The sequence below is a fragment of the Acanthamoeba castellanii genome (assembly GCF_000313135.1).
Source record: "Acanthamoeba castellanii str. Neff unplaced genomic scaffold scf7180000084768, whole genome shotgun sequence".
NCBI lineage: Eukaryota > Discosea > Longamoebia > Acanthamoebidae > Acanthamoeba > Acanthamoeba castellanii.
The window spans coordinates 492782-515424 of record NW_004457618.1 but is presented as its reverse complement, the minus strand read 5'-3'; the positions used below and the strand labels follow the sequence as shown (position 1 = coordinate 515424).

At 55.6% G+C, this 22643-nt stretch overlaps 8 protein-coding genes and 1 pseudogene across 8 annotated transcripts in view; 4 read left to right on the top strand and 5 right to left on the bottom strand.

The window, feature by feature from the left end:
* Positions 1-84: 84 nt before the first annotated feature.
* Positions 85-2819, top strand: ACA1_255490 (solute carrier family protein; the record flags this gene model as incomplete). The annotated part of the gene is made up of 8 exons (XM_004367638.1): positions 85-340; positions 991-1175; positions 1289-1388; positions 1463-1552; positions 1639-1870; positions 1969-2117; positions 2236-2423; positions 2586-2819. The coding sequence occupies 8 exons, from the start codon at positions 85-87 to the stop codon at positions 2817-2819; spliced, it is 1434 nt and encodes a 477-aa protein (XP_004367695.1).
* Positions 2820-3104: 285 nt separating this feature from the next.
* ACA1_255480 (nucleotidyltransferase domain containing protein) lies at positions 3105-6381 on the bottom strand (the record flags this gene model as incomplete). Its single annotated transcript, XM_004367637.1, is given in 13 exon segments — positions 3105-3264; positions 3368-3457; positions 3542-3682; positions 3763-3819; positions 3958-4117; positions 4227-4343; positions 4426-4635; positions 4714-5314; positions 5433-5618; positions 5711-5832; positions 5892-5940; positions 5951-6082; positions 6184-6381. 13 exon segments carry the CDS (start codon positions 6379-6381, stop codon positions 3105-3107), a joined length of 2223 nt encoding a protein of 740 aa, XP_004367694.1.
* Positions 6382-6993: 612 nt separating this feature from the next.
* Positions 6994-7536, bottom strand: ACA1_255470 (annotated as a pseudogene).
* Positions 7537-7760: 224 nt separating this feature from the next.
* ACA1_255460 (Diacylglycerol acyltransferase protein) lies at positions 7761-10552 on the top strand (the record flags this gene model as incomplete). Its single annotated transcript, XM_004367636.1, has 9 exons — positions 7761-7947; positions 8078-8178; positions 8489-8536; positions 8610-8718; positions 8796-8935; positions 9026-9102; positions 9182-9239; positions 9501-9813; positions 9879-10552. 9 exons carry the CDS (start codon positions 7761-7763, stop codon positions 10550-10552), a joined length of 1707 nt encoding a protein of 568 aa, XP_004367693.1.
* Positions 10553-14419: 3867 nt separating this feature from the next.
* On the bottom strand, positions 14420-16477 carry ACA1_255450 (uncharacterized protein; the record flags this gene model as incomplete). The annotated part of the gene is made up of 8 exons (XM_004367635.1): positions 14420-14637; positions 14741-14937; positions 15023-15130; positions 15459-15604; positions 15714-15829; positions 15912-16010; positions 16071-16194; positions 16334-16477. 8 exons carry the CDS (start codon positions 16475-16477, stop codon positions 14420-14422), a joined length of 1152 nt encoding a protein of 383 aa, XP_004367692.1.
* Positions 16478-16644: 167 nt separating this feature from the next.
* Positions 16645-17375, bottom strand: ACA1_255440 (uncharacterized protein; the record flags this gene model as incomplete). The annotated part of the gene is made up of 4 exons (XM_004367634.1): positions 16645-16827; positions 16921-17055; positions 17221-17319; positions 17352-17375. 4 exons carry the CDS (start codon positions 17373-17375, stop codon positions 16645-16647), a joined length of 441 nt encoding a protein of 146 aa, XP_004367691.1.
* A 288-nt stretch (positions 17376-17663) lies between these two features.
* ACA1_255430 (transmembrane protein 97, putative) lies at positions 17664-18539 on the top strand (the record flags this gene model as incomplete). Its single annotated transcript, XM_004367633.1, has 5 exons — positions 17664-17739; positions 17805-17888; positions 18005-18109; positions 18210-18318; positions 18410-18539. The coding sequence occupies 5 exons, from the start codon at positions 17664-17666 to the stop codon at positions 18537-18539; spliced, it is 504 nt and encodes a 167-aa protein (XP_004367690.1).
* Positions 18540-18709: 170 nt separating this feature from the next.
* ACA1_255420 (uncharacterized protein) lies at positions 18710-20414 on the bottom strand (the record flags this gene model as incomplete). Its single annotated transcript, XM_004367632.1, has 5 exons — positions 18710-18855; positions 18950-19103; positions 19204-19361; positions 19473-19573; positions 19693-20414. 5 exons carry the CDS (start codon positions 20412-20414, stop codon positions 18710-18712), a joined length of 1281 nt encoding a protein of 426 aa, XP_004367689.1.
* A 385-nt stretch (positions 20415-20799) lies between these two features.
* ACA1_255410 (serine/threonine protein kinase, putative) overlaps positions 20800-22643 on the top strand; it is a gene marked incomplete at both ends in the record, with an annotated part of 7012 nt that continues 5168 nt past the window's right edge. The window contains 5 exon segments of the mRNA XM_044165490.1: positions 20800-20881; positions 21001-21341; positions 21564-21961; positions 22035-22230; positions 22442-22633. Of these exon segments, the coding sequence (XP_044021426.1) occupies positions 20800-20881; positions 21001-21341; positions 21564-21961; positions 22035-22230; positions 22442-22633 (1209 nt within the window).

The following is a 22643-nucleotide window of genomic DNA, read 5'->3' as shown; positions in this document are numbered from 1 at the left end:
TTGACAGCCTTTTCCTCTTGTTTTTCCTTTTTCGGGTATCGCATTATATTGTTTTATTAGCATAAGATAATAAAATACAACAAAATGGAGGCGGCCTATGAAGCGCTGGGGACCGAGGTGGAGGGGGTGTCGCCCTTCGACGAGCCGGCATTCAACGGACACGACGAGCTGCAAGAAATCCACATGTCCAGCGACAGCTTTCCTCCGTGGACGCAGAGCCAGGACGACGCAGCAGGCCAGCTCGACGACGACGATGGCGATGATGCCCCGCCCGTCCACGCAGGCCAGGCGCAGGGGGGGATGCCCCAATTTGAACTCCTCGAGGACGACCACGCAGACGGTGCAGTTCTCGCCACCCCTAGCCACACCATTCCTATTCTCCCATGTATATATATATCTTACATTTAAATATCGAAATTGTATTATTATTATAGCGGACTGGTGTATTGACATTGCATGTGCCGGTGCAGGAGGCCGAGGGCAGTCTTTGTTGCGAGTGCTGTACTGCAGCTCCTTTCTGTCGGCGTGGGGCGATCGCATGTGGGGATTCGCGGTAGGCCAATGTCTTCTCGTTGGACCACAATAGGGAGGATCAGTCGTCTGATGTAACAACAACGCACAATGCGCGCGCGCGCACGCACGCACACACAACGCGCAAACGATACACTCTACACACACTTGCAGGTGCCATTACTGTTGACGTCGATCTTCAGGGACAGCTTGCTTCCAGCTTCCGCCTTCCCCTTTGCCACACAACTCGCCTGCGTCATCTTTGGTTGGTGCCACACGACGCACCACACGCGATACACACGGCACATGACACACGACACACACGACACACACGACACACGGCATACGACACACGGCACACGGCACACGGCACACGGCACACAGCACACGGCACACGGCACACGGCACACGGCACACGGCACACGGCACACGATGTCATTCGATCGAATGGTCGCTGACTCCTATACGACTGACGGCTAGGGACGTGGATGGGGCGCATGGTGGATGAGGTGGACCGCAAGAAGATCATCACCTTTTCGCTGATGGTGCAGAACGGCTGCGTGATGATCTGCGCCGTCTTCCTCTACCTCCTCCTCCCCTTCGAGGCACCCCACCCGCCGCTGAGCGATTGGCGATTCCTCTCCCTCTTCTTCTCCCTCGTCGCGGTACCCTAGCGCACCAGGCCATCCGCCGCACTCGTGTGCGCACACGCACGCGCGCATGTCTGTTGCACACCGCACCGCACACGCAGCTGGTTCACCCCTTTCTGTCCACACAGGTGGGTTCGGTGGCGGCGCTGGCGTCCATGGCCGAGGACATTGCGGTGGGCCGCGACTGGGTGGTGGTCCTCACCTCGGGCGATCGAGACGCCCTCACCGGTAACGCACAACACTTAATTGCTGATTGGCCATTATGTTCCCTTGTAACTGTTTTTAAACTTGTGTTGTGACAGACGCCAATGCCATGGTGACACGCATTAGCCTTTTCTGTAAGGTGGCGGCCCCCGTGGCCTTCTCCCTCGTCATGTCCATCACATCCACCAGTACGTTACTTAACTTTTATCTTGGTCTTGAATAATGCACGCGAACTGTATAAAAAACGTCAACATGTGGATATGTATGTGTGTAGCGGGCAGCTTGATATTCGTGTGTATGTGGAATGCGGTGTCGATCCTGCCGGAGCTGTTCTCGCTGCTGCACATCTACAACGAGGTGCCGGGCCTGCAGAAGAAGATCGTCGTCAGGCAGTCGCACGGCAACGCCTTCTCGACCCTGTGGGCCGGGTGGCGCGCCTACATCGCCTCCCGCCGCACCTTCCTCGCCAGCTTCGCCTACGCCCTCCTCTTTTGGACCGCGCTGAGGTACGCCTCTGGACCTACGATACCGGCGGTTGTTGCAATGTAACTGCAGTGTAGCAGTGTACCTAATAAGGAGGTGTCATGGTGTGATCCGGCCGCAGCCCGGGGGCGTTGATGTCGGCGTACCTGCTGACGCACGGAATCAACGAAATCTACATCGCCCTCTACATGGGCATATCGTCGGTGATCGGCATGATCCCCACCTTCTTCACCTCTCGCCTCTTCAAGCGATTCGGCATTGAGAAAACGGGTAACGTCGTCGCCCGTCTTCTTCTTCTTCTTTTCTTTCATACCACACTCACGCACTCACGCATTCACGCACTCACGCACCACCCATCGCACAAACCGCGCACACCGCACACACGCAGGGTTGTACGCGATCTGGGGCCAGGATGTGTGCTTGCTGGTGGGTGTTGTGTTCTTCCTGGCGCCCAACGTGGTCCAGTTCGGCCGCCTCGTCGCCGACGGCCAACTCAGCCTCGCCAGCGCATTGAGCGCGCTCTTCTTGCAAGAGGAGGAGAGCAACAACAACGCCTACACTTCCTGGTCGCTCTGGGTGTTTCTCCTCTGCCTCATCCTCTCGCGCATCGGCCTCTGGACCTTCGACCTCGCCGAACGCCAGCTCATGCAGGCACGCCGCCGTCGCCCGCACACACCTCACCGTTAAAACCAAAAATGCTCATTTGTGCGTGCGTGCGTGCGTGTGCGGTGTTGATAGGAGTATGTGCCGGCGGAGTCGCGGGGCGTCATCAACTCGGTGGAGTACTCGCTCACCAACATCTTCTCGCTCTTCTCGTTCGCGATGGGCATCGTGTTCTTCTCGCCGGAGCAGTTCGGCATCCTCGTCGTCATTTCCTTCGGCGCAGTCACCGCGGCCGCCCTCTGCTACTCGCGATGGCTCCAAACCGCAGGAGCCCAGCATCCGCAGCTCGCCCACACCAACGCCGCATAGGCCTTCGCAGACCGACCGGAAGCGCTCATTTCTTCGCAGTTTCTTTTCTTTTTCTCTGCCCTTTCTTTGTGTAGAGCCGGCCACTACTTGTAGCACAACACATTGCATGGCATAGGCTGTGCCAGCAGTAGCCACAGCAACAGGAAACATACCCCCTGAGGACGTCTTGTAGCAAGGATGTTGGTGTGCTTGATATCCCTGTGAATCATACCCCCTGTGTTGTGCAGGTGGGCTGAGAGGTGCCTTGGCAGTGTTTATTTTGATCAAATACGAGGAGGGTTCTCGCTACGGCCGGTGGGTGACCGTCGCGAGGCGCATCCAAGCGGCGAGCTTCTTGGGCGCCACGTCGTTCAGATAGTCCCGCACATCGCACACGCTCTTCCGCGCCATCTTGAAGAGCACCTTCCTCAATTTGCCGTTCTGCGCAGCCGCCAGAAACTCCTCTCTGCTCATTGCGGTTCAGGTCGGCTCCTCGGCTAACACTTTCCATTGTGGCCACACAACCGCACACGACCGCGCACGCCAAACAAAGCTGCAGGCTGCAGTACCTGGGTCGGGAGATCAGGGGGCTGTACACCTGTTCGAGCAGGGAGAGCAGGGCGTGGAACTGCTGGCGGACCTGGCGGTAGGTGGCCTCCCTGTTGGTTGCCGATCAGATCGGCGCTGAAGAGGCTTAGATCGAAGCGTGTGCGTGTGCGTGCGCGTACGGGCTGTTAACGTACCATTGGGGGTAGCGGCGGATGAAGGAGTCGTGATCGTTGGCGCGCACCACCTCGAGAAGCAGGAGACGCAGGGCGGCCTCGTCGCCCGACCACCAGCTCAGCCGCGAGAGCGCCGAGTATTGAGGCGAGACCACCTTCACCCTTTTATGTGTCGCGTGTGCACCCAATAAGAAATCAATGAGCTGTTGGCAGGAGCGACTAAATCAAAGCCACGCACGCACCTTCGCATTCGGTCGTCGACGACCAGGAAACCGGCGCACTTGACAGGGTCGAGTTCTCTGCAGGCTCTGAGAGGAGGGAGGCATGTGGTCAAATAACAACACTGTTGCGCCAACAAAGCATGTATGCGCTTGTTGTGTGTGTGTGTGTGTGTGTGCGTGCGTGTGTGTGTGTGGCGTGAGAGAGGGCTCTTTTACCGCTGCAGAATGCGGTCCAGCGGCTCGGATGACGGCGCCACGGGTGGCCATGGGAACGGAAACTGCGGCGACGACGATGACGAAGAGGCCGAGGGGGCATCAGGTGTGTCATCGATTGTTGCCGTTGTCTGCGCCGTGACACACTCCAGGCGCTCAGCAGCTGGAGGCTCCGTCCATGGGCGATCAACTATATATGTGCATACATATGTGTGAATATCTCTGCGCAGACTCTCTGGTGGTCCGGGGAGCGGGTCGATGGATCAACGTACAAATGGTCTCCCAGCCGCGCGCATGGGCGATGGCTCGCACCTCCTCCGGAGCCAATTGGCGCAGCGTCTTCATATCGCGCACACCGCTCAGCCACGCCTGTCCGGCCGAGGCGGGATCTGCTCGCGCCGTCAGCGTTGATGCTTTTGAATGGTTTATTTCCCACTAAAATAAACGACTGGTGATGGGAAACACAGGTACCTGGTGGGGTGAGGTGTGTGAAGATCTGTATCGCTGGCACTGCGGTCATGAAGCAGTAGCAGAGGCTGGTGTCTTCGGGGAATCGGTAGTCCCTTTCCTGCCAGATGTCCCAAAAGAAGTCGCCAAACGTTTTGTTGATCATTCCTTCGCCAAGGTCTTCTTGTGCCCCGTCTTCATTTTTGTCTCCATGCTGGGGTCCCTGCCCAGTCGCTTTCCAATATGTTTCGTAATTAACCAAAGGCAAATAAAAGAAAACAAAAGGAAGAGAGGAGAAAAGCAAGAGCTCACCTGTTGACGTGGCCGTGGTGAATGCGGCGAAGGCTTGACGGGGCTTGGTCAGCTTCTCCTCGAAGAAGTTCCACGGGTTGTAGTGTGTCGTGCTGGGGAAGTTGAGGTAGTATCGATCCTCTTCTTCCTCTTCATCATCGCCTCCTTCTCTCCTCGGCTCCTCGGCGGAGCCGTGCTTGACCCGCACTCGGCAGATCCGATCCGAGCAGTCGCTCGACTCCGACGAGCAGATGCGCCATTCGTCGGCATAGTGGTAGAGCGAGACGACTCGCGCGTTGTCGGTGATCTCGATCCTGAACACCTTGGCGCCCGACCAGTCGCAGATCTGCTCGGCGTTGGCGTGCCCGAGTTCGTACACCTTCGGGTAGGGGAGGCACACGAGCCGCCTGATCTCCTCGCTCTCGCTTTCTCTTTCGTTCTTTTCGATTTCGCTTTCGCTTTTGTCTTGGTTGGCTTGCGCGGTGGGCTTGGTCAACTCGACCAGCAGACCCGAGGAGCATTCCCTCACCACCGGGTTGGAATAGGGCGAGCACAACTTGTCGGGATGGAGCAGGACCAGCTCGGGGTACTTGCTGTCCCTCTTGATGAATATGTCCAGCTCCTGAAAATATCAACAATATCGCATTAGTAGCTTGGCACGCACACACCACCGCACACGCACCACCGCACACGCGCACGAACATCATTGCGCAATTCGATGTGTGAATGTGGGGAAGTACCGTAGAGGGTGCGCTCAGGCCATAGCGTTCGACGTAGGCGAGCGTGAGGGGTCGCTCCTCGGTGAATGCGGCGGGAGGAATCGGCTTGGGCTCGGTGAGGGCCGTCACCTCCTTCTTGAGTCGTTGGTACAGCGGCAGGTACCGCTTCTGGTAGTGTGCCCAGTCGGTCGAGGGGTCCGCGTCGATCTGTAAATACAAAAGAGAGAGAGAGAGAGAGAGGAGACATAACACACTTGTAAGCAAGCTGCCGATAAGAAGAAGCCACCAAGATCTCGCACCTCAGGCCAATGGTGGTTGACCTCCTGCAGGTCGATGATGGCCCCATGTCGCAGGAGCTGCAGTGCGTAGTGGAGCGTCCGCAATCCGTGTAGGATGTTCTTTTTGCCTCGCCGTATGTCACCTACGACGGCAACTCAGTTGTGTAGTCCACTTTACAAAGCTTGTCACCACAGCCACTACCGCGCATGAGGCCAGTGATGATGGCGATGGTGGTGGTGAAGATGACTACCTTCACGAACCCAGAGGCGCTTGGCCTTGGAGAGGTGGTGGTCCGCATCCAGCGTCACGGCGCGCCTGAGGTCGACCTTCCTGAGCTCAAACGGCACTCGCACCTCCTCCTTCCACACGAACTCTCGCGGCAAGTAGAGCACCTACACAAGAGAAATAAATAAAAATAAAATAAAATAAAATAAAATAACGATCGATTTATCATTAAATAGAAATAAAGAGGCCTTCGTGAAGGAAGGTGTACCGTGAGGATCCAGACAACGTTTTGTTGGATGAGCTTGCGAAAGTAGGCCAGGTGAAAGATGTTGAGATTGAGATTGCCGTCGTAGAAGGAGAGGAACTGCAGCCCGACGAGATCGTACGCGCTCTCTATGACCACGGTCACGTCGTAGTCCGAGTCGGGACCAGCGAGGCCGTAGGCGCGCGACCCCACCAAGTACATATTCACCACTCGATGCGCATACGGCAGTGCTTCTTGAAGCAGCCGCTCAACAAGGGGTAAATCCACCCCTCCCGCCTCTGCACCGCAAGGTTCGTCCATGTTCTTCTTGTGATCTTTCCTTGTTGCCTTTGCCCTTCTTCATTTTCTACTATCGTGACTCATATTTTCCAAGAACAATTTTCCAACAAACAACAGCCACTCCATCTTGCCATCTTTGGAACCAGATGGCCAACGAAGTCCCTCGAGGGGTGAGGTTCGTCCCGCCAGGAGATGATCCGGCACCGCGCAAGGCCGGAAGCTGTACCCCAACCGTTTGCACAGATCCGGCGTGGGTGGAAAGCGTGGTGGCCTTGGCGTGGGATATGGGCCTGAAGCGGGCGCCAGCAGGATACACCCTCGACGAGACCTGGCGCACGGAGCCCGACTGCGGAGTACGATTCGTACTGCGCACTGACGAGGACACCGAACAAGAACCGCACAAGCGCTCACTGCCTGGAAAATAGCACGAGGAACGGAACAAAATATGTTGTAAAATCATCTATTTACAGTTCACGTCACCTTGCGCACATGTTCATCGCTATCTAATGTCTCCTTCTCTTTGATCTTCTGGTTCTACTTGACGGTGGCCTTAGCGCGGATCTTGTCCTCGACGTCCTCGAGGGCGAGGTCATCGACGCCGGCGGCCTGGATGGGCAGGCTCATGCCGGCGCCCCACTGGTCGATGAGGCCCTTGGCGCCCTTGGCGAACATGCTCGCCACCATGCGCTCCTTGGTCGACGTGGCCTCGGGCGCCCACAGGATGAACACCAGGCGCGACCGCACGACGCCATCGGCGTGGGCGCGCCACGGCACCTGCGCCACGGCCATGCGGCACTGGTCGCGCGGCAGGCTCGCCACCAGGCTCTCCCACGTCGCCGCCGCCACCTCGCTGCCGGAGTCCGATGATGAAGAAGAGACTGGCGTGGTGGCAGAGACGGTGTCGATGGTGAGGCAGGGCTTGCCGTCGACGAACTTGAGGGTGCAGAAGGGCACGAAGAGCGACGAGTTGTCGCTGGCGGAGGTGGTGGTGAAGTTGTAGCGCTTGCTGACGGCGACGACAGCCGAGCGCACGTCGTCGGTGAGATGGACAGCTCCGGTTCCGGACACGATCGACATTCTTCTGTTTGCTGTTGGAAGTACTGGTTGGTTGTTTGTTGGAATGACTTGACAGGGCACCACATGCGAGTATTTGAGGAGGTCCACTTCAAGGAAGCCCACCGCTGTCTCTGGTCCTAGAAGGCCTTTTCATCGAAGCCAGGGCAAATTCTGTGGTCAGGACCGCACATGATTTTCTTTTTCTCCAGCATTTTACCTGGACATTTCTTTTTTTTTACGCAAATATGTCGGGGCGTGGGTGGGTGAGGGACGCGGTGGCGCTGACACTCCTGAACGGGTGCTACGTGGTGGGTCCGCTGGTGCTTGTGGGCCTGCCCGTGTGGCTCCTGTTCACCCCATGGTGGTGGCTAGGCGTGGGTCTCATCACCGCCTATCTCTACCTCTCCTTTGACGGCTCCGAGCGCAGGCTGGGTACGCGCCACCAATCCCCCGAACTTTAGGCTCAATTAATAAATTACCTATAATTTTAAATTCGATAATTTTAAATTCTCTCAAAATTAAATAATCAGAAATTTATTCAGTTTCTTTTGCTCCCTCGCAGGCAAGCCCTGGCGTTGGTTCCATGACCACGCGGTGTTCAGGTACCTGTTCGACTACTTCCCGTGCAGCGTCGTCAAGACTGCCGAGCTTGACCCGTCCAATGTGTACTGCTCGTTCTCCTTGCAATCGATCACGATTCGAAAAAGTCAATAGTGGTGGCTTGTTAACACGCAACCAACCAATCAGATATGTGCTTGCGGTTCATCCACACGGGACGTTGGCACTCAATCGCGCCATCTTCTGCTTCAACAAGCAGGATCGGTACGCGCGTACACCAAACGCCTGTCGCCCGTTATCATTCGCTTGACCCCTAACAACAACAAACAACAAACAACAAACAACAAACAACAAACAACAAACAACAAACAACAAACAACAAACAAACAAACTACAACGTAGGTGGAACAAACAGTTCCCGGGCATCGAGACCCGCGACTTGGTGGCCTCCTCCGCATTCAAGGTGCTCTGAGGAATGCTCGGGCGTATGCCGGTTCCCAGTGGACTGACATTTCTCTTCTTCTCGTTTCCTTCAGATTCCGTTCATTCGCGACTTGTGGCTGTGGACGTCGTGTGTCGACGCCTCGAAGCCGGTGGCCGCCAACGTGCTTCGCCACCACTTGTCCGTGCTTGTGTACCCCGGTGGTACGGTTGCAACAATTGATCGCGCAGATGAGTTGTCAATGAGTGTTGCTCTGTGGATGATGATGATGGTGGCGTAGGCGAGGCCGAGCAGATCAGGACCGAGTACGGCAAGGAAAACATTCATCTGAAGTCGCGTAAGGGCTTCGTTCGGCTCGCCATGGAAGAGGGCGCCCACCTCGTGCCTATCTACGTATTTGGTGAGACCTCCCTCTACAAGGTACCTACGCTCACAAACCTCCAAAATCAAATAAACAATAAACCCCTTTTTTGGCTGCTGACGTCATTTACCTCTCGGTCTATATTGTAGACCTACTCGTGGGGCATGCGATGGCGCATGTGGGTGTCGAAGCGGTTCCGGGTGGCCGTCGTGCGCTTCATGGGCCGGTACGCGTGTCTGTTCCAATAATGCATCTCTCGAGCGCCTCTCTTGCTGACGTGGTTGCCTGTATCGCCCGCGGCGCAGATTCCTCGCGGCTCCCTACGCCGTGCCGCTCACGGCCGTAGTGGGCGAGCCCATACTAGTATATACGCGTTACGGTTTCGCCTACACACCCCTTACGGTTTCGCCTACATGCCCTCTACGCTCTCACCCACGCTACGCATTAGCCCACGATACACTGGTTCTATTCTGCCTACACCTGCGATTATTATTGGCTTTATGCATTTGCCTACGTTATTGTTAATATAAAACAAATCAGTATAATATTAACGTTTTACCCAACACCACCGACCACAGCGGCACCATGGACTGTCGCTTCCACATCCAACCGCATGTCCGCCAGTATAGACAGATCCGCCGCCGCGAAGGAGCTCCCTGCTTCCAGGACGATCCCCTTCCAGACCTCGGACCCCGCCCCACGGACGATCAGATCAAGGCCTGGATCGTCCAGAACGGTCATGCGTCCCTCCTCCTCACACGCACTACGCTCAACATCAATCATAAGCGGGCTCGACGTCTTACAAGCGAGGTTATCGAGGAGTACTTCGAGCAACATGCACGTGTCGAACCCACCGAGCACGACAAGCAAAAGATCGCCGGCTTCTTCGACGGTGATGGCTCAGTCATTGTCCACATCGGAAGTTTGGGTGTGCGAGGTACATATTTCCGGCGTAGTACCCCCTATGGAGTGGTCTATTCACTTATGCTCCCCTCCATTTAGGCGCGATACGGATCGACTTCACGCAGGCTTGCGCGGCCGGAGAGGCGCCGGAGCTCGAATGGATTGTCCAGCGCTGGTCGGTTGGAGTTATCCGCAAGAGCAAGCAGAAGCCACCGCTGAGGAATCTATACTCCCTCAACTTCACCGTCGCGTCGCCCGACCACCCGCTGCTCCAGGTCCTCCTCGCCAACTCCGTCATCAAGTACGCCGAGCTCAGGACGGCTGAGGAGTTCCTACGCTCAGATCGGAGGAGGCCGACCACCGACGAGTACAAGGCCCGGCTGCGTGGTCAACGTGACCGAAACCACGAGGACCATCAGTGGGAGCGCGTGACCGCGGCCTATGTCGCCGGGCTAACGATCGCCGAGGGCAGCTTCTCTCTTCGTAACATCAAGATCTGCCAAGCCGGGTGCATTCCGCTTCTTCACCAGATCAACGAGAAGTTCCCGTGGGGCGGTCGCGTCGGTCAGAACTCGATCTTCTGGGGGAACAGGTCGAACATGCTGTCCTACATCGACACCATCGGCCCGTTCCTCGACTTTGGCCAGAAGGTGCCCCAACGCAACCTGTTGGCTGCTCACTTACGCGACACGGAGTATATGAAGCGTGGATCGGTTTGGCGGCAGAAGTACGACGAAAGGAAGAAACAGATGTCCGCCCTAAAGCGCCTCTAAAATACAAAGAAACTCACCTTTTTCACAATAATCTGGAAGAAAATTATTTGTAAATACCTTTTCGGCTTTTGCCAGTTCTTCTTCGTTCTTTGTAGAGGCGGAAGATGTCGAAGAGGAGGCCATTCCACACGCCATTTCTAAAGGTGAGGTCTTGCGGACTAAACTGCTATATGTACTAACGCCCCCACCCTCCAGGCGCCCACAGATAACAAAAGAAAATCTTTGGCGAGGCCGACTACTGCCTCTACGCCAAAGAGAAGCAAGCCCACCATACCACCATCCACTCAGCCCACACCACCCGCAGATGAATCCCCTGCTGCTGACGTAACAACGCCAGCAGCCAGGGTGGTCTCTGCGCTGGACGAGGTACGTCCACCACCATGGTGTTAACGGGCTGCTCGATCCTCACGCATTGTTTTCCAGGTCACCCTCGAACAGCTGGCTGCGTCAGATTGCACCAGCGTGGCGAGTCAGATTCTGAAGAATACCATCAACTCGCTCTGCCTTCCCTCCCACGATGACCCCACCGCAATGGTAAGTGCAATGTTTATTGGCTTGTACCATCTCATTGCCAACCTTTCCGTCACCAGCGTGCAGAGTACCATCGCAGGTTGAAACGCATGCTCAGCAGCCGCGTAAATTCAACAAGCACACCCCCGATCATCGACGAACCCCTCCACATCATGACCATCAGCGACGAGGAGATACGCGATATTGGAGAGGACATCGAGGGAGAGGTCACCCTACTCAACATCGTCGCGCAGTCCAATTCTGCACTCGATCGCCACACGCCAGTGCTGTCGAAGGGCCTCACGAAATATCGTAAGCTACTACTCACCTACGACCAGCAGGAGACCCCACCGCCCAGGCTGGACCTCACCACAGCCGAGGGCCGAGAGTTCTTACTCTCACGAATGCAGTATCGGATGCAAACTCTACGAGAGGTATGGGCCACCAACTCATGATTATCATCCTCGCTCTTAATCTTGCGAGATGCAGTGTCTTCGTCCATTCCTGGTAGAAGTTGTACAACAGAGAAGGGAGGTTCGGCACTACTCACTTGGCATCACCGTGACTGGACGATCCTTCCGTGGCGACCCCCTGGGCATCCAGCGGCGGGACTACGTCAGTGCGCTGTCCACCGCGGTTGACGCACTTCTTTTCGGAGATGGAGGTCAACGTGTAATGGAGTATGTCCTCCTTCAGCACGCCACTACTTTCCCCACTCAGTGGCAGATGCTAATCGAGATTCGCAGGTGTTTTGAATTCCTCCCCCCCGGCGATCATGAGCAGCATTGGCGCCACGTTTTAAGTCGCGTGTACTGCGGTATGTACTCCCACCAAAGAACGCCGATGACCTGAACGTCTTCTTATCCACCGTTGCAGTAACCCTCAATGATTAGCTCACCTATGGCATACAGCTTTTGCTGCGGAAACAGGACCCGTTATGGGGAAAGAACACATCCATGCGCGGGTCAGTTTCTGCACAAATAGCTTTGTGCACCTCCTTATCGAGAAGCTTCGCCTCTTCCTCGTTTCTACGATGAACACACGGCTTCAGCAACTCGATTCTTCCCTTCCGCCGGTCAAGAATCTCTACATCTTCCTTGACGCTCGCTCCACGCCCGTCCCCCAGCCCGTCCTCGTCTCGCCAGTTCTGTTAAACGGTATTCACTGACCATACATCTGATATAGCGGAGCTTAACACGTTGTGAGTTTTGCATACAGACTTGGCCCCGGATGCCGATGCTCTCACTACTTATATTCGGAAGACCATGCCAACAATACACCACGAAGCCTCCCAACTGTGCCAGGCGCAACGTGACTTTATCGTCGATCAAGTGCAGAGATTCGTGAGCGCGTGGCCATGCCCTGTGGATCCCTCGCACAACCTCATCCTGAAAGATCTCGCGATCAACTGCCCGTCATGTGGCACGTTGACCAACCTCAACAACTTCGAAGCTATGGTCATTAGTGGTGAACAGTCACTGTTCGGCTCGGTGTTTAAGACAGAGAACAATACGCACCGTACTGGTACTCTCCCTCCCTTATTATCAATCACTTTTTCACATTTACTCATCTGTCCCTCCGCAGATCTTCCACTAGATCAAGTGACATCCACTCGGCCTGACTGGCCACCTCCTCGGTCATCTCCACCGTATCAACGTATAAACAATTCCCTCCCCTTTTTCACAATCAACACTCATGGCTTCCATCCAACGCAGTTGATCCTGGGCGAGTCCGAATGGAAACAAATCTACCGTTTGCAAAGCGGCTACGATCATCGAGATGGTACCATGTTCACCTAACCGTCTTCAAAAGCAATACTAAACAGCTTCTCCCTCCAACAGGAACTCTCGATATTCCACTTTACTGAGCATGGTTAGGGCGTACCAGAGAGACTTCCCCAACAACGACATCTTGTTCCTCACTAAGCGCGTCTCAAACAAAGGAAGGAAGGTAGGTACCCCCTTTCACACCTCAGTAGGAATCTCCTACTCACAAGACTAGATCGAGTACTTCCCCGACATTCCACACCACGAGCTCCTCGAACAGGTCGACCTCCAACAACTCCAAAACCTGTACTGTCTTCTACGCGGCGTTGGGTTGTTCCCTCAGCTTTCAGCAAGGCCAGCAAACACACCGACGAAGAACGAAACCAACCGGCGAATGCCGATTGTATCGAAGGCGGAGGAGCTCGTCAAATTCTTCGGTGGAACGATTTACATACTAGGTACCCCTTTCTACCTTTTCATTTCGAGTCGGAAAGACTGACCTCCCTTTAAGTCGTAACAAGATCGAAGGGTCTGTCGACTGTCACGCCTCATGAGTACTGCTTCACCGGACGTGGTGATGGTAATGCGGTTTGCATTACTGCCCCAAACGATGAGCTGCAGGAGTTCATTTCCGCCCTTGGTTCACTCCCCTCACTCACCATTCTCGAATTGCATACTGACTCACTCACACCGGATAGGGGACGTTGAGGCCGAAATGAAGGACAGGACAGTGTGCGATGGCCCCACACGCGAGCAGCTACAAGCCGATGCCGGTCCCGCGGATGGTACGAATACACGCTCCTGCATTCCAGGTTTTAACTCTGCGTACTCACGCACATGATAGGCGATGTCGAGGTCGAAATGCACGAGATGATTGTCGCTGATTACTCCGCACGCGAGCAGCTACACGCCGATGCAACTCCGTGGGACGCCCACGAGGACCTTGCCCTCCTTGACGGAATCCTAGATGGCTTTCTTTCGGAAGGCGATACGCGCGCCCTCCTTGACGGAATCCTAGATAGCTTTCTTTCGGAAGGCGATACGCGCACGTGCCCGTCCTCGCCGGGACGAGCTCCCCCTCATGACGTTACCCACCCCGATGAGGAGATCAGTTGGAGTGAACTCCTCTCTCTCCTCGAAGAGGACCCTCTCCACTGGCCGTGTTAGTCACCTCCCAATACATATAATGCGTAGCGTGGGTGAGAGCGTAGAGGGTCGTTCCGGAGTGTCGGGAAAACCGTAACGGGCATGTAGGCGAAACCGTAAGGGGTGTGTAGGCGAAACCGTAACGCGTATATACTAATACCCGTGACCAAGGTACGCAGCTGTGCACAATTAAAAGCATGAGCTACTGTGAGAGGGGGGGAGCTCACCAACGACCCACCGACACAGACGGACAACCCGAGCGCGGAGGCAGTGGACGCGTTGCACGAACGCTACGTGGCTGCGCTCTCGGCGCTCTTCGAGAAGCACAAGGCTGCCCACGGCTACGCTGACCGCACTCTTCACATCGACTAAGAAGATACACGTCTTGGCCTCGTTAAAAGCTCTTCTATTTATTCCATACTTCAAACAATGAAAATAAAGATCATCACGCCAACAAGAGGGAGAGAAGCTGGCGCAGCCAGAAGTGAAGTGCGCTGGCGGGGGACGCGGAGCCGGCCGAAGTGGTGGACGAGGCGCTCCCATAAAGCTCGCTGCAGGACGCCGACGCCTTCCTCACTTCGCAGTTGGTTTTGGGCGGTGTGAAGGGGATGAAGCCCTTGGTGCAATCCGGGCTCGAGAGGTACGAGCGAACGACTCCATCGGCTGAGGGTAGAGGTGTTATTGCTTGGGCGGTTCGGTAGAAAGCAAAACGAAACGAAAAACGAAAAACGAAAAAAACGAAAAAGGTAGCGGGGGTTGGCCGTACATTGCACCAGGAGCGATGCGTTGCGAGGGAGCAGGTACTGAGCGCATCTCCCGTAGAGGACGGCCTGGTCAATCCTTCCGTTACCGGCGCAGTCAAAGAATCTTTGGCAGACGGTGCTGTTGATGTTGAAGCTCTGGTAGCAGCGTTCCTCCTCATAGGTGATAGTCATCAAAGGCGTTCCAGAGCAGTCTTTCGAACTGTAGAGAGTGGAGGAGTAGCCCTGAAGGACGTGGAAGATGCAGATTAGCAGAACTGTGGGCCTGGGAGTGCTTAAGGATGGACACACCATGGCCACAGCGGCCAGACAGGCGAGGTAGAGCAGAGCGAATGCAAGTGTAGGCCTCAACATGTTGAGCGGTGAGATGGAGCAGGTTAGGAGGTAGGCAATGACTTGTCTTCTTGTTCAAGCCAACTTTTGTGGTGGCTGGCCAACCTTGTAATCAATCACCAAAGCTCCGAAGGTTACGACAATGTTGTGCATTAGGAGAGATGTTGCCAATCAAGTCCTAAACCTGGATGTTGCTTGGACTATGCCCTCGTGTGTGCAGGCATGTTGATGAGAAAAGCCCGCAATAAATATCTTGTTGAAACGTTTAGGGAATGTGGCGCCACTCAAGAATGCAAGTCTTAGACAAAAGACGGGCGAGCAAGCAAGAATGACGAGGGGAGAGCCCGAAGCCGGCCGGCAGCGGTGGGCAACGGCGAAGACGCGAAGCACGCGGCGGGGATTGCGAAAGCGTCGAAGGGCAGCTCGTTCGTGAAGCTCGTGTAGTAGTTCCAGGTAGTCGTACTCGGCGCCGCCTTGCCACTCGCGCCAATCGAAGTCGCCATCGCCGCGATGGCCACCGGTTCAATGCGTCCGCCCTGAGTGTGATCAGACCAAATCACCAAAAAGAACACAGTGATCAATTTTGATACTCATGGTTGTGATTGGTGACCACAACCAGGTCATATTTGGCCCAGAGCGATGTACCACGACGGTGCGAGTGTAAAAGTCGCCCTTCTGCCAGGTGTAGGGTCCCTGCCAGCGCCATTGCTGCACGTCATCGAACTCTAACAGCGACGTGTTCTGGAGGAACGCAAACGAACCTGCACGTTGCCGTTGTTGTAATTATCCTGTGCGTGTGCGTGCGCCTCTGAGTGTCGCGTGTGCTGTGTGTGCGTCATGTACCCCAGAATGTGGGTCCGGTCGCGATGGGGCAAATGGACGCGATGCCCGCCGTCGCACAGCGTCCCAAGGTGTTGTTGGTGAATGCCGTCCACGCATACGCTGATCGAATCCCGCCACCACAATCAGTCTTGTTCATTCAATGTACGGTTTGGGACGAACCTCGCTTGGTGGTGCAGTCGTAGACCTGTGCGTTCCACAACACATCGCCGGAACCCGACTCGGCGGTGACGGTCTTCATCTTTTGCTCCTTTGCGCTCACCGACGTGAAGCTGTCGAACGACAACTGGGGCAATGCGGCGCCGGTGGGAGCGAATAAAAAATAAATAAAATAAATCAAGAACGAAAACGACAAGAAAAGAACACCAAAGGGGGGGAGCTTTAGAAAGAGGGCGGGGTACGTTGGGGGAGGAGGCAGAGCGAACGTGGACAGAGTAGGCGAACTCGACGCCGAAGAACAGCGACGAAGATGACGCATCCGCCGGCGGCAGGCAACAACTAACCAGAAGGACGAGCGCCGTAAGCGCCACCGCACCCAAGCCACACTGCCGGTACTCCTCCCTCTTCATCTTGTGTGCAATATTCTTGGCCTTGGGGCAAACGAGTCAGAACATTCCGGAGCCGCACTCGTATTCCTTACATTTTTGCCAGCATGTGGTAAGGAGGAGATGTTGGGAGTGTGAGGTAATAATGCATAAGTGGGCATTTATATTTGTGTAGTAATGGCTTCGCAGCATTAGGCCGCGTTTTCGATGGCCATCGAAGTGGCGGCAGCAGCGGGCTTGGCGCCGTCGGACCTGCGCTTGGCCCGCCTGATCGTTCGCCGGGCCAGTTCGCTGGGCGCCGCCACCTCCATGGCCGCCGTGGTCGTCGTGGACGTCACCGTCGACGTGCCGGCCGCCTTCTCCGTCTCCATCTCCTGTTGACAGTGATAATCGTGATTAGCATAATAAACACACGACACACACCGCACACTGACACCACCGCACGACACAGGTAGATGGGCGCATACCTCCTCCTCTTCCTCGTTGTCGACCTCCTTGCCCTTCTCCTTGCGCGCAGCCTTGCTCTTCTTGTTGCGCTTGATCTTTCGCCTCTTGCCCGCCGGCGCCTCGCTGTGCTCCATCTGCATCTCCTCCTTGGCCTCCTGCAGCGCATCAGACGTTCACCGGTTGAGTGAAGACACAACCGCACGGCACGACACGGCACACGACACGCCTCACAACACGACACACACCACAACAACACACGGCATGACCGCACGCACACGGCATGCAGAAAAGAAAAAAAAAGAAAAAGGATAAGGGCTCACCTCCTCGCGCTTGCGTTTGGTGGCGTTGTCCTTCCGGCGCTGGAGCCGCTCCTGCCGCTTGCGTTCCTCCTCGGCCTCCTTCTTCAGGACCGACGCATGCTGTGTCCGGCGCCGCGACAGATTGTTTTTACGCGACTGTGTTCCGCCCCCCGCATCATCAGAAGATGAAAAAAAAATCGCGAAAATCACAGAAATCACAGATGAAAATTGTTTCGTAATCGAAAAAATCGCAAACACAGGAGGATGGCCAACAGTTGCACGAGCCGCAAGAAAGCATGAACAAAGATGGTACCATGGTATAGTTACTGGATTGTCGTTTGTTGATTACAAGATTGTGTTTTGGTCCGACGGAGTTTCTTTTTTTTCTCCTTTTCCTTCCCGCTTATTTCCTTTTCTGTCGACAGTGGCTAATTAATTTATTATTTCTATTGGCGAAGAACAAGATGGCAGGACGCTCGCTGCTCGATAACATTTTCTTGATTTACTTCGCCATCCACATTCCCATCACCCTTCTCATTGGTACGCCACTGATTTCAGTGTCGATTTTCAATTTCCGGCTGCTGAATCGCAATCACAATCTGCAGATGCACAGGCGCTGGTGCCGGACCGCAGCATCTACCCGCAAGCCGCCGTGTACCTTGTCGACTTCTACATCAGCGACTTCGGAGGTACGGAGAGCCGCAGCTTCAAACTCGTGCAGCTTCTCTTTATTTCCCTTTTGAGTTGGTCGACTAAAAGAATTGAACAACGACACTACACGCGACCGCGCACGCCGCACGCACAGATTTCCTGATGGCGAAGCCGCCGCTGTGGTTCCAGTCGTTGATGTGGGCCGAGATGCTCGTCCAGGTGCCGTTCTTCTTCGTTGCCGTCTACGCCTTCGCCAAGTGTACGTAGACACAGCTGGGTGGCCAATTCGCGTCGACATCGGCATCGGCGTCGGCGTCGGCATCGGGCTAACACCTCCTCCTCCTCTTCCTCTTGACCAGGCCGCAACTGGATCCGCATTCCTGCCCTGATGTACGGCACGCACCTGGTCACCGTCATGACGCCCATCCTCTTCGAGACCGCCTTCACGCCGATGGACCCCACCCACAGGTTGTTACCGCACACGCACACGCACCACCGCACACGCACATGCGCGCACGATAAGCAAATGCTGATGGGAGAACTGGGGCTGGCTGTGCAGGCTCAAGATGTTCAGCGTGTACCTGCCGTGGTTCCTCATCCCGCTGGCGCTGACGATCAAAATGGTCCTCTACCCCAAGCCCTTCGGCGACGTCGAGAAGCAGCGCGCCAACAAGCCCAAGAGGAAGTGAAGTGGTCAACATCAATCAACACCGAGCTATTCTAATACAAGCTGAAAGCTCTCAGCTCAGCCTGCAAAAGTGTGATAGTCCAAGGTCTCTTACGGTCCTCTGACCCATGACGTACTCAGTTCAACGCGAGGAGAGAGAGAGGTGTAAAGATGATCTCATAACATTTACACTCATGATGGTGGTCGACTCTTTCCCGCCCGGCGATCGAGCGCGTCATATTTCCACTGCGCGTAGCGGTTCATGTACTCAGGCAGCACGTCGGTCCTGACGTCGGTCCAGCTCCTCTTGTGGAACACCGTCTCCAGCGGGTGCATGCCTGAATCAACGCATTAACATCGTATTAATATCGCAGCATAGCATAGTCTTGCATAGCATATCTCTCATAATAATAAAAGTGGGCGCAGTTGTACTGATGCCGTCGTAGGCGTCGGCTCGGGTGGGATGCACGTTGGCGTTGCAGCCCCAGTTGGCGGTGTCGGTCCAATTGACGCCCTGGTACTTGAGCTGCACCGTGTCGAGCGTGTAGTTGGCATCCAGCACTGCGCGCGACATGCCGTATTCGCCCTGGGAACGAATGAAGGATGATTAGTACATATGATGGACTCAAGTCGACCGTGTTTCTGTAAGAGAAATGAAGAGAGCTGAGGGAAGCGAGTGAGCGTACTTTGACGATGACGTCTTCCTTGTTGGCGAAGCAGTCGAACACTCCGCGCTTGATGCCCAGCTCGATGCCCACGTGATCGGTCGCCCAACAGAATCCCTCAATGCGTGGACCCCAGCCGCCCAGGTCCGTTTTGGGCAGGCACACGATCGACGTGCCCACTGCGTTGAGAAGAGGCACAGCACCGTTAGCTTCGCACGCAAACACGCATACACACGCATGAACGCACATACATGCGCACACGAAACACGCAATACACAACGTCTTAATACCTTGCTTGACGCGATCGTTGATGCGACTGGTGAAGATGGTGGACCAATGCACGTTGGACGGCCAGTACGCCGGCAGAAAAGGCCCCTTCACGCTCGAATTCCTGTGGCCACAGACGCGTGAGAACGAAAGAGCGAAACGAAAACGTAGAGCAAAGAACGAAGAACGAAGAACGAAGAAAAACGAAGGGCAAAGAACGAAGAACGAAGAGGAGCCGTGTACAGGATGACGTAGCGACGGAATGTGGGGAGGCGGAGCGCTTTCGACCGAAGGGCTGCGCCGACGGCGCCAAAGTCGAAGCAGGTGTTGTCGCGCTTCCACACCTTGACGTGGCGCGGCACGTCGACGGACAGGGTGCGGCCCTGCACGATCAGGAGGTACTCCACCCGGTCCCGCTGGCTCTCTTCGGCCGAGCCCACGCCCGCGCGCAGGAAGAATCGCAGGTTCTCGGCGTAGACCGCGTCGCGCTCCCAGTACACGTAGACCACGAGCGTGTAGTCGCTCACCTTCTTCTCCTCTTTCTTTTCCTCTTCATCTTCTTCTTCCATCTCCTCCTTCCCCTTGGTCGCTGGTTGTGGCGTCTTTGCGATGTGATCTATTTCTTCATCTTTTTCATCTTTTCTCGTCGTTGCTGTTGGTGGTGACTCAGTTGTTTTGGGTACCTCATCTCCAGATGCATCTTTCTCCACTTCTTCATCTTTCTCTTCATCAATCGAACGACTAGGTGGCTCTGTATGCTCCTTGGTGCTGGGAGACACGTGGTCGGTAGGAGTTGGGGGTGTGGGAGCCGGCGGATCGATATCTATGTCGATGGTGGTGGATAGGAGTGCGTCAGGGGCCGAGTCCCAATTGCGAGGCACGGCGGAAGGACCCGCGAAGAACAGGAGAAGGAGCGTCGCCGCAACAACCGCCACCAATCCATAGAGCGGCCGTACCTGCACCATCCCCGCACGCAATCACAAGAACGAAAACGAAAGTCACATAAAAATAAAGGAAAAGCTTTAAAGAAAAAAGTAAGAAATTCATTTTCTCCGAGTGCCCAGTGGGCGGTGAGCGGTTTCACCTTTTACACGGCACCTTCTTCCCGTGGCACGCACACAAAGCAACGAGGGTTACATTGAGCGTTTTTTCCAAACCCAGGAATAGTGGCAACCTATCTTTGGCAAAGATCTGGCGTGGCATGGTGTCATGGTCTCCGAGTAGGCGTACTCAGCTTGACCAAGGCCTTAACTTTCTGGCACCGCGACATCACACAAGCCACGCCTGACGCAAAGCCGCACAGCTCACACCAACCAGCCATTGAAAGGGAAGGGCTGAGCAACAACAATAATGGGGCCTCACCGGCACATAGCGCTCTTCCCTCTCCTCCTCGTAGTTGGGCTGCTGGCCCCGCTGCTGCAGCCTGGCTCTGGTAAGCTGCCCCTCCTCCTCCCTCATGTGTCTTTGTTCCTCTTTCTTGTCTTGTTCTTCTTCTTCTATTTCTACATTTTGTACAAACTGATTGTTGCTGGTACGCTCCCCCCAAAGCAGCGAGCATCTTCAGCAAGGAGCTGTATGGCCAGGGCGACGCAGACGTGAAGCCCCTCTACGAGGCCTGGAGCAACGCTTACCGCGCCACTCGGGACGACGTGACCGTGGTCTACGATGTCGAGGCGGCCGAGCAGGCCCTGGACAACATCCTGTCGGGCCAGAACGACTTCATCAACCTCAACGCCGCAGTTGACTCCAGTGACCCGGACTCAATCGAGCAGTACGGCTCCATGTTCCAGGTGCCCATCGCCGCGCAGGGCCTGGCCTTCACCTACAACCTGCCCACACTGAATGCGTCGACCGACCCACTGCTCGTGCTGGATCTCAAAGCCCTCGCTGATGTACGTCGCCCACTGCTCACGTTACCACGGCCACCCACTGCTATTATCGTTTTTTTAATCTATTTCTTTGCTTTTTTCGGATTGGTGTGCTCTGTTTTCCTTTTATGCTAGTACCCTGAAACGCACCTAATTCACTGCTGGGGTACTGTGCGATTAATCCCATCACGATTTCCTTTTATGCGGTTGTCCTGTATTCGGCGTTGACACTGGGGGACGACTCAGATCTTCATGGGAAACATCACCGTGTGGTCCGATCCCTACCTGGCTACGCTCAATCCTGAGCTCGCGCTCGCCAACAAGCTGCCTACGCTCAACATCACCATGGCCTTCATCACCGGCGACGGCCTCGACATATCGGAGCCGCTCAAGCGCGCGCTGTTGCCCTACAACGACGCGCTGGGTCCGGCTATCGAGGCCGCCGACGGCGACTTCAGCGGCCTCCCGCCCGCGCTCAACGGCCACGCCCACGCCATTGCGGACCAGGCGGAGCGCCTCAACTTTGTGCGGGCGACTGAGGGAGCGCTCACCTACCTGGGCTCGGCCGACGCGTTGCGGGCCAACCTGGTTTGCGCGAGCCTGGTCAACAAGGCCAACAACACCATCGCGCTCTCCACCAAGAGGTTCGCCTCCGCGAAGCGTGTCCCACTTTCCCGTTGGTTGGTGGTTTCTCACCTGGGTTGCTTCCGATCGCAGTGTGGCGGCGGCGGTGGCTGACTTTGCCCAGGAGATCAATGCGGGCACGGTTGTGGACATCCTCGATGCGCCGGGCGCTGAGTCCTATCCACTGGCTTATATCAGCTTCATCTCCATCCCGAACAACCTCACCTCACCCGACTGCTCGCTCGTGACCGACCTGCTCACCTTCTTCAGCTGGACCCAGACGAACCAGGTTTGTTCATTCATTGGCGTGCCACTTCAACAGCAAACGGCGACTAACTATGATTGTGGTGGTCTGCACACACACACGCACAGAGAGCGTTGGACATTTTGACTGAGCTTCACTACAACTCCATCGTACGTGCTCAACCATGCGTTGCACTGTAGCTTTAGTGCTAAGTTAAGGAATTCTGTTTTTTTGTGGTTTTCTCTTTCCTTTGTAGGGTGACGGGGGCCGAAAGCACCTGATCGACACGCTGGCCGAGGTGGAGTGCAACGGCGAGCAGGCCTTTGAGCTGGCCATCCTGATCGGCGTCGGCGCGCCGCTGGCCGAGTTCGCCATCTGGGCGACCGACTACTCCAACGACGACGACGACGACAAGCTCCACTACTACTTTGCCGACACCGAGGACGCTGTGCAGGAGG